Source organism: Equus quagga, chromosome 2 (genome assembly GCF_021613505.1).
Source record: "Equus quagga isolate Etosha38 chromosome 2, UCLA_HA_Equagga_1.0, whole genome shotgun sequence".
Classification (NCBI taxonomy): Eukaryota; Metazoa; Chordata; class Mammalia; order Perissodactyla; family Equidae; genus Equus; species Equus quagga.
In genome coordinates this window covers 27,781,996-27,797,154 of record NC_060268.1, presented here as the reverse complement: position 1 = coordinate 27,797,154, position 15,159 = coordinate 27,781,996, and the positions used below count along the sequence as shown (strand labels likewise).

General features: G+C 36.7%; 1 protein-coding gene across 1 annotated transcript in view; it reads right to left on the bottom strand.

Annotated features, from left to right (window-relative positions):
• Window positions 1-15,159, bottom strand: part of SUPT16H (SPT16 homolog, facilitates chromatin remodeling subunit) — a 38,351-nt gene that overhangs the window by 22,339 nt on the left and 853 nt on the right. The window contains exons 2-5 of the mRNA XM_046653946.1: window positions 2,703-2,795; window positions 1,549-1,719; window positions 718-870; window positions 11-157 (exon numbers count right to left, since the gene is read on the bottom strand). Coding sequence (XP_046509902.1) covers window positions 11-157; window positions 718-870; window positions 1,549-1,719; window positions 2,703-2,795 — 564 coding nt within the window. The remainder of the gene's footprint in view (window positions 1-10; window positions 158-717; window positions 871-1,548; window positions 1,720-2,702; window positions 2,796-15,159) is intronic.

Genomic DNA, 15,159 nt, shown 5'->3' with positions numbered 1-15,159 from the left:
CTCCATTTACCTCATCTGCATCAACTATTTCCATGACTCTTTCCTTGAAGAATTTGTTGAAGACCTCAGAGGTGATGCTGGCTGCTTTCTTCATTAGGTTGAGCTCCCCATCCTCCTTCACAGCAATGGTATAGGCCACAACTGCACTGATATCTATCTGCAGTCAAAGTGATACAAGTTTCCAGCATGCAAATATAGAACTGCTAAAGAAATGCATCTCTCTCAATCTGAATATTATTAGTGATGGTACTTAATTATTTAGCAAACTATTCACCAGTGTTTTGCAGAATATCTAAATATTCTCTTCTTGGATTGAATAAACCTTTGGAATAGCTCTTTACTAAGTCATTGTGTGTATTCTAAGAGGCACTGAACTAATGTACCATTTAAAATGCAAATGCCCCTCTCTAGAGGTTTTTGCAAAGGATTTAGAAGAAAGATAGGCAGGACAACAGAAGAAAAAAAGAAAGAAAAATATTGTTTGGCCAAGAATCTGAGAAACAATTTCCCTCTGAAGTCGCTGAACTATCTTCTGAAATTCTCATTCCTGAGTGAAAAGTAAACCGGCTTACCGCTCAGCCAAAGGCAATGAAAAATGGAAATGTGAACGAACATATAGTTTTCTCAAAACAAATTCTCTGTACTATCTGTTATGGAAGCCTGTCACGCTTTTGTCTTCTCGACTCTCAATTTGCTTGTTTCCGGGAGAATTCTTACTTTGTCAAAGCCCTCTTTGTTGAGGCAGTCGTTCCAGCTCTTCATGAACTCTCCAGGGAATTTGTCTTTGCTGAACACTCCAATCTTCTTGCCGTTCTTGCTTTCTTTAATGGCTTCAATCATTTTGTCAAAGCTGCTCTTATTACTTTCATTCTATCAGTGCCACAGGGAAGAAACAGAGTTTGTAATTAGTTGTAGAATTAGACATTTATGTTTTACTAGTAACGGGCAGAGATGAATTCTCTAAACTGTGGAAAGAATAAATTCTCTCCCCATGCCCTACTTACTTCTTTAGGGCAGATTGTAACACACCAAAGTTAACACAAAATTTCTTCAGATACTTTTAAATACTTAGGTGAAGTGCCATATAAGTTGACAAGACTATTCTTTTTCTTAAGGAACAGCTAAGAAACTTAAATGCATATGTGAACAACATTCTGAGAAAAAGTCTTTGTCAGGTGGGCAGTATGACAAAGACTGCATTTGATAAAAACTGAAACTGAGGTATATCTAAGTTTTCTTAAGGATATGTAAGGTTATTTGTTCTAATTAAGGTACTCAGATGAAAACAAACAAGTTGACAGTGTCCTCAAGAAGGGCAAAGTTAGTGTTCACCAGAATTTCACAGCCCATTTGTTTTGCTGCTGAACTGACAGGGTTATTGAACTCTTTTCTTCCTCACAAACAATGAAGATGTGACAGAACTACGTAATTACAACCACAGTCAGCTAAAATCTTTCCTTTGTATTCTTTTAAATTCCTAGAAGGCATTTCTGTTTATCACTTTTAAACATTCTCTCACATTATGACACATTCTTTCTTAGTTCTGACCTTTTCTCGTATCAGCAGTGTGATGGCAGGGGCTCCATTAGCATTCTCATTGCCCTTAGTGTTGGCAATCTGTTTTAAGAACTCCACTTTTTTCTTGCTGGCCATAAAGATGATTTTGTCATCACAGAAGACCATGATAGTGTCAGTCAGTTCGTAACCAAAGAGCCATGTCTGTGGGAAAAGACAATAGTGACAACAGTTATTTACAGATAAAAAAAAAATTAGTGCACTTATACAGAAATATCTATAAAACAAGATATCTGGGATTAACTTAAAAATAATCTAGGGTTGGGGAGCCTGGAGGTGGATACAAATGAAATGAGACTGGCCAGGAGTTACCAATTTATTGGATAATGGGTAAATGGGAGTTCAATATATTATTTTATTTACTTTCACATGTTTGAAATATTCCATAATAAACATCAAATCATTTGGATAATTTGTGTTTACCAGAACTATATTATTATTTAGAAGGATAGAAATGCATAAAACAAGGGACAGAGTAGCACCTCCGGGAACTGTGCATTCTAATTCTATCTCCCTCAGTGGGGGTTAGTTGCCTACCAATTATTCATTTCTTTTCTCTCCAAACGACTCAGGATTTTTAGCTGGGCACACTGCTTGGCATGAGGACTCTAATTCCCATCTGCTCTTGTGGCTAAATATGGCCATTACATTAAATTTTGGCCAGTAAGTTATAAGTAGAAGTATTCTGTGGGACCTTTTCCACTTGCTTCTCTTTCTCTATTCTTTTTGCTTGGAACGTAGATATAATGGCTGGAGCTCTAGCAATTTTTGCACCATGAGCACAAGAGCAATACTCTATGGATGGAAAAAACCTGGGTCCCTGATGTCTATCTAAGAGAAGAAATATTCTGTTAAACCCACTGTTATTTAGGCTTTTCTGTTGCATATAGTTAAATCCTTCTCAATTCAGATACTTTTTTTCCTATGGTCTAAATCAGTGCTGTCCACTGAACTTTTTGTGATGATGGAAATATTCCATATCTACTCTAATATGGTAGTTACTATTGAGTACGTGAGACTTTTGAATGAGGAATTAAATTTTTAATGTGGCTGGTGGCTACCATATTGGACAGTGCCATACATGATTCAATCACTCTCAGGGCTAAAAACTGCTGGAAACCTCTCACCTGTAAGGCAGTTGATTTGGCATAAACAATTTCTTCATCAACACCCACTGATACAACAATAGCATCAACATTGGCATACTCATCTTCTCCTTTCTGAAAAGTAAAGAGGAGGGAATTTGGTCATTTTCTTTTTACACTAGCAAAATAGGAATACAGACTTCAGTATTTAATCAGGATACATATAATTTTTTCCTAATAGAAATTCCAAGTTTAAGGTATGTTGCTTGGCAACCTCACAGCCATCAGTTATTCTATTTTTCAAATAGCTTCACTGAGATAGAATTCACACACAATTTATCCATTTAAAGTGCACAGTTCAATGGTTTTTAATGTATTCAGTTATGTAACTGTGTCACAACAATCTAATTTTAGAATGTCTTCATCTCCCCAACAAGAAACCCATTAGTAATCATTATCCATCTACTCCCCAGCCCAAGGCAGCCACTAATCTGTCTCTATATGTGTCTATTCTGGACATTTCATATAAATGGAATCAGAGAGTATGTGGCCTTAGTGTCCAGTTTCTTTCAATGCTCTCAAGGTTCATCCATATGGTAGCATGTATCAATACTTCATTCCTTTTTATTGCTGAATAATATTCCATTATATGGACATACCATATTTTGTCCATTCATCAATTGCTGGACATACGGGTTGTTTCCATTTTCTTTGGCTATTACGAATAATGCTATGAACTTTCATTTAAATTTTTGCACAGACATATTTCTCTTGAGTGTATACCTAGGTGAGGAATTGTTGGTCATATAGTAACTCTGTTCAACTTTTTGAGGAACCACCAGACTGTTTTCCAAAGAGCCTGCACCATTTTATACTCTGAACAGCAATGTACGAAGGTTCCAATTTCTCTACATGCTGACCAATACTTGTTAACTGTCTTTTTTATGCCCTCCAATTGGTGTAAAGTAGTATCTCACTAGTTTTGATTTGCATGTCCCTGATGGTTAATTATGTTGCGCCCCTTTTCACATGATTACTGGCCACTGTATACCTTTTTTGGAGAAGCGTCTCTTCAGACTCCTTGCCCACCATGTAACGGGGTCACTGCTTTCTTAAGTTGTAAGAGTTCTTTTTATATTCTAGATACGTCTCTTATCAGATATGATTTCCACATTTTTTCTCCTACTTGTTGGTTGGTCTTTTCACTTTCTTAATGATGTCCTTTGAAGGACAAAAAGTTTTTAATTTCGAAGAAGTCCAAATTACTTTCTTGTACTTTTGATGTCTTATCTAAGGTAACTTTGCCTAACCCAGGGACATAAAGATTTACCTATATTTTCTTCTACAACAGTTTTATGGTTTTAGCTCTCATGTTTAGATCTATGATTCATTTTGAGTTAATTTTTATGCATGGTGTGAGGAAGAGGCCTACCTTCATTCTTTTGCATATGGCTATCTAGTTGTTCCAGGACCATTTGTAGAAAAGACTATTCTTTCCCCATTGAAATGTCTTGGCACCATTGTCAAAAATCAAATGATGTAAATGTGAAGGTTTATTTCTGGATTCTCAGTTCTATTCCATTGATCCCCATGTCTATCCTTACACTAGTATCACATTGTTTTGATTACTGCAACTTTTTAGTAAGTTTTGAAATTGAGAAGTGTAAGTCCTCCAACCATTAGCTACTCTTGAACAGCTCTGTAAGACCAAGGGACTGGTAATTGTGGGCTATGAGGTCAAATCTCTGACTTCCCCTATTACGTCAACAAAAACATCTACATAAGACACTTCCTCATTTTAAGACTTCTGGTTGCCGGTAAGAATCCAAATATAGGTTTTTTATAGGAGGGTTTTGTTGAATTTCTCTACCACAATAAAACTGCATTCCCCCATTGATTGTCAATGAGAAAATGTCTTCCTTCAGGTTGCTAAAGTTTTATCATTAGTTCTCACTGATGAGGCAAAAGTGCTGATAATTAAAATTGCTAATGTCTTAGCATGCATCAGGACAGTGGCACCAAACTAGTTCTTCACTACTACACTCACAGAAAGAAAGAAGAAAAAAGCTAAGTTTACCAAAGAATGTCCCTGATGCAGTAAAAATGATTAATATTATGAAATCCCAACCCTTAAGACTATGTCTAATATTCTGTGTAAAGAAATAGGACGTACACACAAAGCACTTCTCTGTGCACACTGAAGTATGACAGTTATCTCAAGGAAAAGCATTTGTACAATTACTTGAGTAGCAAGTTGAACTAGACATTTAAACAGATTTGGGTATCCAGTATACATTTTCTTGAAAATGCATGAAGCCTGTCACTTCACGGAAAGCAAATGATGTGTGTTGTCAATGATAAAATTTGAGTTTTCAAGCAAAAATAAAATTTTGAAAAAACTTGTACCCACCACTGTCAACTTGACAGCTTCACTACTCACTCAAGACTCTTCTGATGAGATCAGTAGTGACGTTTACATACATGATTCTTTGATATTGTATAATGAAATGTGTACATTTAGAAGATCTGCACAACTGAGGGAACCAATATTTTCCAAATATTACATGGTGATGTTACAAAGTCATCCCTGGGTAAAGGATCAAAGGTGCAAGAAGGAACAATAACTTGAGTATGAAAAGTTCATTGTTGGGGCCAGCCCTGTGGCCTAGTGGTTAAGTTCAGCATGCTCTGCTTCAGTGGCCCAGGTTCAGTTCCTGGGCACTGACCTACACCACTCATCGGCAGCCATGCTGTGGCGGCTACCCACGTACAAAATTGAGAAAGAATGGCACACGTTAGCTCAGGGCAAATCTTCCTCAGCAAAAAAAGAAAAGAAAAAAAGAAAGAAGAAAAGTTCATGGTTGTGGTTTTAGATTTCACATTATAACTAACTTTTAAGAGATTACCACTTCTAGCGTTTTAGTGTAGTAACAAAGAATGTCCATAATTATTTGAAAAGGTTATTAAAATAGCTTTCTTTTTCCAGCTCCAAGTATGTATGACGCCAGATTTTCTTCATACACTTGATACAACCGATACAAAGAAAGGTTCTTTGGGGTCCTGAATAATTTAAGAATGTAAAGGGGTCTTGATATCAGAGTTTGAGAAGCACTGTGGTATACAATTCCTATCAGATATAGTAACACTAACTTCGGCATTAAATAGTCTCTCCTCTCTGAAGTTTTGCTATACATACTGCAATTCTTCAGTAAACATGGGATTTTGTGGCAATATTACTAGAACCTTAGTAACCTCCCGAAATTAGCAATTGGCACTCTCTTATATTTAGTGCTTATAAAGTCTTGTGGATACAGATATATAATTTTCTTCCCTAAATATGTCTACAAAAAATACCACTGAAACTAACCAAAAAGTCCCTTGTAGTATATTTTTTGATATTTGAAATCTTGGTTGAGTCAAAATTTTTCAGCAAAGAAAAAGGTCTGAACGTATACAAAATTTCAATACACTAACACGTTTTTAAAAAGTATATGAAAAAGTATAATCATGCAACTTTATTAATAATATGGGAAAATCATCCAAAGGAATCTCAACATAATTGAAAATCAGGACAGAGAAAAAAAGACCCACATGTTCAGCTTTTTAATGAAGACTGCGGAAATAAATCCATCAAATCTCAAGGATTTCAATTCATAAAATGCCTAGTTTTCCAGTGCCAATCAAAAAGGTGAGACAATGAATCCTAATTTCTTTTGGAACCCAGTTGCTCTGACCATTTCATAGAATATTCTTAATTTATTCTTTACAGAAACTGGTGGGCTCTAACACCAAAAGAAAGAAATAATAGCAGAATTTAAGATATCTAAAGATAAATTTAGATAAAATTTTCATAAAATGTGATTCAGTGAAAAGGATTACAATAAAACCAATTTTTTTTTTTAAAGATTTTATTTTTTTCCTTTTTCTCCCCAAAGCCCCCTGGTACATAGTTGTGTATTTTTAGTTGTGAGTCCTTCCAGTTGTAGCACGTGGGATGCCGCCTCAGCATGGCTTGATGAGCAGTGCCATGTCCGCGTCCAGGATCCGAAATGGCCAAACCCTGGGCTGCCGAAGCAGAGTGCACGAACTTAACCACTCGGCCATGGGGCTGGCCCCAAAACCAAATATTTTGACAGCAAAATCTGGGCCGCTATTTTGTATTTTCAAACAAATTTCATATTTTTTTGAATATTTCAAACATATTTCAAACCTTATGAGGAGTATAAACACCTTATACAGATTACATCCAAAAATAGTCTTTTGAAACTGTGGGAGATTTTTAATAATCTGCTTATAAAATTCATATGGTAAGTTACCCAAAGTAACAGTATAATAAAGTTATATATAATACTGAAATACTTTCGGATTAAATTCCAGATTATGTCTAGAATTTTAAAATACTGGAGTGTAGTGGGGCTGGTTAAAAAAAGAAAGCCACAAGGCTAGCAGTCATTGCCCCAGGACCAGTCCTACAGCCAGTTCCAAGCACTGGCTCTTGGAGGCAGCTGGGGCTTGACTCTGTGCCGCTTAAATGGCCCCAGATTCCTACCTGATCTCTTCTGCTTGGGCTGTTCTTCAGGACTTAGACTTGAGCCCTTGTCAAATCTATCTGGACTTGCGATTCCTGTGCTCCCCCTTCTAGATGAACCATCTTGCAGCAGTGAGCCCTGGTATGCACAGACTCTCAACATCCACCAAACCCTTTCTGTCTCCAAATTCTGCCTCCTTCCAGTCTGTCTGGTCCACCAAGTCTTGCTGAAAAAGGTGTTTTAGATGGGAGTATTTACTGAGCAGCCACTTTTTGTACATGCCTTGCAGTTATTATCTGTAATCCTCACAATAAAACACAGTAAGCATCATCATATTCAAAACACCAAATCAAGACCTAGCACACTCGGCACTCCCACGCAAATATATAGGCAGTTCTCACACTAATGATGATTTCAGCTTTTATAAAAGGTGCTGAAAGTCTAATTAAAACACACATATTAAGTCTAAAATACATATTTTCTATTAGGACACAATTATTATAGACTAACAGGCAAAATTATACTTTTTCTACCATCTCTCTCTCTTTCAGTTAACAAATCAGATGAGAGAACACTTTCTTTAGGGTCCTAAAGATAAAAAAGAATTTCTTTAAAAGGTTTCTGATTTTCATCTACAAGGAGACTTAGAATCATTTGATAAACTTTTCAGGTAAGATGTTAGTGTTGGTGACCTCTTAAATTTACCAGAAATTTCTTTCAGCAACTGCAAGTGATAGGAATCAAAGTCTGCCTTCTATATTTAGAAAGACAGTATGTCTACTGGGTAAAAGGGCTCACTCTGAAGCCAGACTGCCTGGGCGTGAATCCTTGACCCCACCACTCACTGCAACCCAACCTCTCTGTGCTTCAGTCTCCTCAGTCTTCGCATCTGTAAGTATTGCTCTGAGAATTAAATTTGCTAATGTGTATCAAGTACTTAGACTAGTGCCTAGCTCATTGAAACTACTATATATTTGCCATCATTATTATTAAAGACTAAAATGGCTGTTTGTTAAAAATTCCCCACGTGTATCACACGACTATTGTTACTGATGTCAAAGACGAGCTGGTGACGACATGATCAGTACAGGGTGTGGAGAGTAGAAGAGACTTTCTGAAAGTGTACAACTCACAGAGGAGGCGACTTTAGGTGATCCCAGATGTGGCTTTAAATATTTAGAGCAAAAAAGTTATACACTTTTCAATTCTCTTTTAATCCACTTGACCACATCAAGACTCTATCTGTTTAATGCTAGTCCTTACCACCTGCTACAATTTAACAATGCAGCTATGCTTACATTATCTTCATTTTTTTAACAGTACTTTTTATTTTTGGAAGGTGACACGATTCTCCAATTATAGTCATGTAAAGTGTCTTTTCTGAATGCATGTAGGTTTAAGGAGTTCAACAGTTTTTTGGGAGATGAAGAGAACAAAGTGGTAAATGACTAAGCAGAGCTGGGGTAGCTATACCCTAAGTGCTTGACAAGTATTCTTGCTGGGAAGATATTGATGATGAGTGTGCATCTCTCATAGAGCCCCAGTGGGCTCAGAACTCAGGAGGCACCAAGTATCAGAGAAGGGGAATGGGGTATATTGCACATGGATGAGTTCAGGGCTGAGAACAGAAGGTCTGGACAGCAAGCTTAAAAGCTGGACTCCCAGTTCTCAGAAGCCCTGAGACAACTCCTAATCCCTCTACAAAAAGATGTGCTTTATTCTCTGGAGAGATGGGCTAAGAAAGTAAGAAAGGCTCTAGACTCAAATAGTAGGCCCAGCAGAAGGCAAGTATTAAAATGTTGGGGAATTAAAGGGAAGTCTGTATTTTGAATGACAATAATGGGGAACAAATGCCCCAAAGACAAGAAGTGGAGGATTTTTCTTTGTGCATCCTCATTGAATTCAGAGAAAACACTTCAGATACCGACATTTGGGGGTCTTCCATGGAATAAAACAGCATAATCACTCTATAGTAACCCCTACCAGGTGAGAGGCCTCATTCTGCAGAGCTTCCAACCAGTTTCTTATTACTTTATTAAGATGGATGGATAGCCAAGCCTCATTTTGATTTTTGTTAATATGTAATAGAGAAAGCAAACAAACCCAGAGGAAACAGACAAGGCAGAGGACAGAAAACAAAACAAACAAACAAAAAGACCCTATAAGAGAAATATATATAGTACAACCATAAAACAAGAAAAGAACAGAGGATAAAAAGGACTCTTAGAAATTCAAAATAGGTGAAATTAAAAAAAAAATTCGATAGAAAGTGGGAAAATGAAGTTAAGAAACAGCATCTAGAAGTAGAAGACAAAGAAATAGGAAATGAAATGAAAAGATAAACAAATTTAAGCCCAGAAGTCTAAACCTTACCGAATAGGAATTTCAGGGGGGAAAAAAATCACTGAAGAAATGGAGAGGAAAACAAGATCAAAGAATGCAAGATTCCAGCACCAAAGGATATAAGTCTTGAGATTAAAAGAGCCTCTTACTTCTCAACTCAGTGCAAGGAAGGGAAAAAAAAGACTCACACCAAGGCAGTGAAATTTCAAACCACAAGGAATAAAGAGATGATTCTAAACGTTTTACAGAGAACAACAGGCCATGGATATGGAACAGGAAACAGAATCACATCGGCCTTCTCCAAGGTAACAGTGCAAGCTTCAAGACTGATGAACAAATGCTTCAAAATTCTGAGAATTCTGAAAGCTTTTCAACCGCAAATTTTATACCCACTAACTGTATTATTAACCAAAAGTGAAGATAAAATAAAACTTTTAACACACACAAGGGCTCAAGAAATATATATTCTCTATATCCTTTCTTACGAAGCTCTTAGAGAAAATGCTGTAATAAAACGAAGAAATAAATCAAGACATGGGCTCTAGGATACTATACGGGACCCAACACTGGAAAGTTCCAAGATTCAACAGACCAGGAGATCACCCTATACAGACAGCAGGATAATGTAAAGTTGATTGGGTGGTGGCGGTGGTGGTAGTGTTTAAAAGACAATCACGGAATTAACAAAATATCTGATGAGTGTAAGAATTTTAGAATAAAAGATTGATGAGATTATGACAGACTTGCAGGAAAAAATTAAGGCTAGGGACATTAAAAAAAGGAGAAAAATTGAGGCACTCATTAATGCCAGGAAAAATGAAAAACTGTAGAGAAAAGGAATGGTAACTATTTCTTTACTTCACCCAGCAGTAAAAATATTTACAAGAGCATAACAGTGTAAACTATTTATTTTACTAAAAATTGTGAAAAAAACATCAAGGGGGTGGATGTATCATAAAGCAAATATATTAAAATAATTGTATAATCTAGGTGGTGGGTACATGGGTGTTCACTGTAAAATTCTTTCACCTTTCTCTGTTTGAAAATTTTCATAACAATATGTCAGGAAGAAATTTTTAAAATATTAGAAGGTAGAGAAGTTGGGATAAATGTGATGGTATAAAAAAGTTAAATTTCATGCAAATCAAAACTACACTAAGATATCACCTTACACCTGTCAGAATGGCTATAATCACCAAAACAAAAAATAACCAATGTTGGAGAGGATGTGGAGGAAAGGGAACCCTCATACACTGCTGGTGGGAATGCAAACTGGTGCAGCCACTATGGAAAACAGTATGGAGATATCTCAAAAAATTAAAAAAGAAGAAAATTAAAAATAGAAATACCATATGACCCAGCTATCCTACTACCGGGTCTTTATGCAAAGAACTTGAAATCAACAATTCAAAGAGACTTATGCACCCCTACGTTCACTGCAGCATTATTTACAACAGCTAAGATTTGGAAGCAATCCAAGTGCCCACTGACTGATGATTGGATAAAGATGTGGTCACACACACACACACACACACACACACACGCACACACACACACACACAAAGGAATACTACTTAGCCATAAAAGATAAAATCATCCCATTCGCAACAACATGGATGGACCTGGAGGGCATTACATTAAGTGAAATAAGCCAGACACAGAAAGACACTGTATGATTTTACTCATACGTGGAAGATAAACTAACACACGGACAAAGAGAACGGTTTAGTGGTTACCAGAGAGGAAGGAGGTTCGGGTGAAGGGGCACATTTATATGGTGACTGACAAATAATGACGCACAAATGAAATTTCACAGTTATAAACTATTATGACCTCAATAACATTTAAAAATTTATTTTAAATTTACAATTTTCAAAAAAAGTTAAATTTTAATCCTAATCTACCAAAGCAAGCTAATATCTAAAACTGATAAATCAAGAAATAGCAGTATACAGATATTATTCCAAAACATGAAAGAAACAAAAGAACTGAGAGTGATTGCTTCTGGGGCAGTCGAGTGTTTTCTGTTTTAAGGCTCTTAGAACTATTTGGTTTTTAAAAACCTATGTATGAATTACTTGAGTAAAAATTTTAAAGTGCGAGGTAAACAATATAGATGATAAGGAATTGGTGAAAATTGTGAAGGTAGTATCTGAATGATAAAAGTTGGGGAAATACTGTAGCAGAGAAACAACTATCTTCCTTTGAACCAAATGGGTATTGCATTAAAAGAGGAAATATTTTTGAAGTCGCTTGTTACAGCTAGGATTACCCATACAATCTATCGTTCAAACCAAGACCAATTCTGAAAATAAAAGGGTATGCCATTAATAATTACATAGGGACAATAGGTGAACAGTTCCAAGAAAGGCAGGACTTAGTGGTCACTCAAAGTATGCCTTTGATAGAAATTCCTGCAAACCAAGAAAACAATGCATGAAAACTTGGAAATCAAGTCACCATTGTTCACTGAGTGCCTAGACATGCCAAGCACTACACTTGGTAATAGGGATAAAAAACAAATACAAAAAAGTAGATAACTAGAATAGACTAAAAGTTAAGTAAAAATAAACAAATCCCAACCTGTCCAGACATTTACTTCCATCTAGCCCTCCTCTTTACTCAAGACCAAAGCATTATTTAAACCTTTCTCTATCCCATTTCAGAGATAAAGGAGTCATAAAAGAACTGAGATGGGTGAAAGTAACCCATTATATTGCTGAAAGTAGTATGGGAATTGCCTATATCTTAAAGAACCTTCCTAAGCCACAGAAGGTAACTGTCTAGTCTTGGAGAGCAATCCAAAACATGAAATTTGACCAGGACAAAACTGAGCAAAGAGCCAGAAAGCAGCATCAAGAGAAGCACTGACACTACAGCTTATTAGTTTTCTCCATAGGCACAAACTTTCTTTTTGGGGTTAGCTGGAGCCATGCAACACCTCAATCCTGACCGGCGGCACAGAGCCGTGTGAATGAATGCTTTGGATCAGCATTCCTATTGAAAATAGCTGCTCTTCTGACATTTTACAGAACTCTCTTGGGATAAAAGGCAGATGACTGAGATCAAGGTTCACTCATAGCAGGATGTCCTAGTAGGGAGGTGTCAAATGAGTTACAGGTGTGCCTAGACATTGTGTCCCTCAGCTCCCAAAGCAGCTGGGACCCTGGAATGGTGGGTAGTCTCCCCACCCTGTACTCCGTGCAGTACTTATCATATAACTTGGTTAAAAATAATCACAATCATGAAAAGGCTGGGAAGCCCTGAATAAGGAACCAGGAAGTATAAGAGGCTGGAGGAGAAGCCCACAGCCCACTCTTATGACCCACCAATCCTACCTGGAGTTTTCTACTGCAGAAATAGACAGTTGCTGCAAAGCCCTTGTGCTTGTAGCAGTTCTAATTTAAAAAATAAGAGGCAGGGGGCTGGCCCCATGGCCGAGTGGTTAAGTTCGCCTGCTCCGCTTCAGCGGCCCAGGGTTTCACCGGTTCAGATCCCAGGTGTGGACATGGCACTGCTCATTAGGCCATGCTGAGGTGGTGTCCCACATGCCACAACTAGAAGGACTCACAGCTAAAAAAAATATACAACTACGTACGGGGTGGGGGGGGCGGGGCTTTGGGGAGAAGCAGCAGAAAAAAAAGACTGGCAACAAATGTTAGCTCGGGTGCCAATCTTTAAAAAGAAAAAGGAAAAAAAAAGAGGCAGGACTGGACTAGATGCAAACATCCAAGAAGAGTCATAAAACAGTAGTAAGTTCTAGTCACTACAGAGGTCTCCTGTTTGATTTCTGACTGAGCCCATTTTCTCATCTCTAAAATGGCACTACTCACTCAAGCATAAGGTTTAATGTTTAAGACATTTCTACTCAGTTAAAAGTTTGTGACACTGCAACTATTTTTAGGACATAAGTTATGAAAATTACAGTTAAGAAATTATCTTATTTGCAATAGCCTCACAATATGTACCTAAGCCAAACTCAACTTGCAGACAGGTGAGATGAGGAGCCTCATTAGCTCCTACTCTGATAAAAAAAAAAAAATTTAGTATTTTTTTGGTTGTCTACAACTCTGTAATTGAAGAGAGCTGGAGTGACCACAAGCAACCACATAGTTCTGAAAGGCTTATGCTTAAAGGTATGTGAAACTAAAAAGTGGTGTGGAGCCCAAATTAGCTTTTTAGTTAATTTTTGTCGTAACAGAGATTTCTTTGAAGATGAGAGCTGACAACACAAGGCTCAGCATCTATACAGTTAACTTCAAATTATTCTCTTATTTCAAGGCCAGTTTTCTTATTAAAAAAAGGCAAAGTGTAAACGAAAAACATATAGCATGCACCTACATATTTCACTATCTTTTCTGCTACAGCTAGGAGGATAAGCAAACAGAACTTATCCCAAAAAACTATGATCTTTGCTTAAGCAGATCAGAAGGAAAGTACTGTAAACTGGAAAGACTGTGCCTATAGATAGATATTCTACAGGTGGGTTCTGGGGATAGTTATTAAAATTTACAACTGGAAAAAAGAAAGTTTATTCAAATGATTTTCATCATAATTAATCACACAAATGTTGCTAATGAGTACATTTTTATATTGACTTGGCTCATAACTTTATAATGCCAGCCATCTTATCAATATCTAACATCCTCCCTTCAAATGACATCATTAAGCTAAATACTAGAGCCAAGATGAATTTTAATGATTTTTGAGAAACACAAAATAGGGGCCAATAACAACTTTAATGGATTTACAGACCGTCAAACTCGATGTTAAGTTTGCCAATCTGTCTTCTGACCTCAAATTTTTCCTAGTTTCAAGCTTTGCATTTACCTATTGTGTAGGGGAACTCTGAGTTCTAAATTAATCTTAGCTTTCCTGAATGGTCTAGAGAGAATTAAGAATAATTTGATAAACTCTGAATCACTGGAACTAGAAAGAACTTCCATATCAAAGGTGTATAATTTGGGGGTCTAGGGTTGGAAAAGAGGGCTTTTTATTACCACTGGCACACAAGTACTCATTAATCTTTGGAAAATATTGAGGCCTTTAGAAATAGTTTCTGTAACATGAGTCATGTTCATATTTAAAAATATGATGGTAAGAGAAGCTTTGAAAACATTTGGTAGAAATTAACTAATAAAAAATTTTAAAAATAAAATTTATGTTCAGCATTTGTCTAGCATAGAATCCTTAGTTTTGCCTTTCATAAAGGGCAACAATGAATTCATTTTAAATTATCTAATGCATTTAACCTCAAAAGATAAAACATGCACAGGAACCTTTAACACGAACGGCAGGGAAATGACCAATTTTAATTAGCTTGGTTTTTACTACAGGATCAACGTGAAAGGCAATTTACAATGGTGAAATCAGAATTGATCATTTTTGAAAGGTTTTATAAAGTCATTATTAGTTTTATCTTCCCTGGATGACAGAGTTCAGAGGCCAGACTTAAGCTAGACAGCTCGAAGGACTGCCCCACAGGATGCAATCAAATGTGTGAATTGATAAATTACTATCAGAAAAACAAATTTTAACTGTGTACGTTTTTCAAACAGAAAAACTGCTCAATCTTTAAAAGACTGGGAACCACAACAGCTCTTTTTCTGAGCACGTGCCCCGGATAC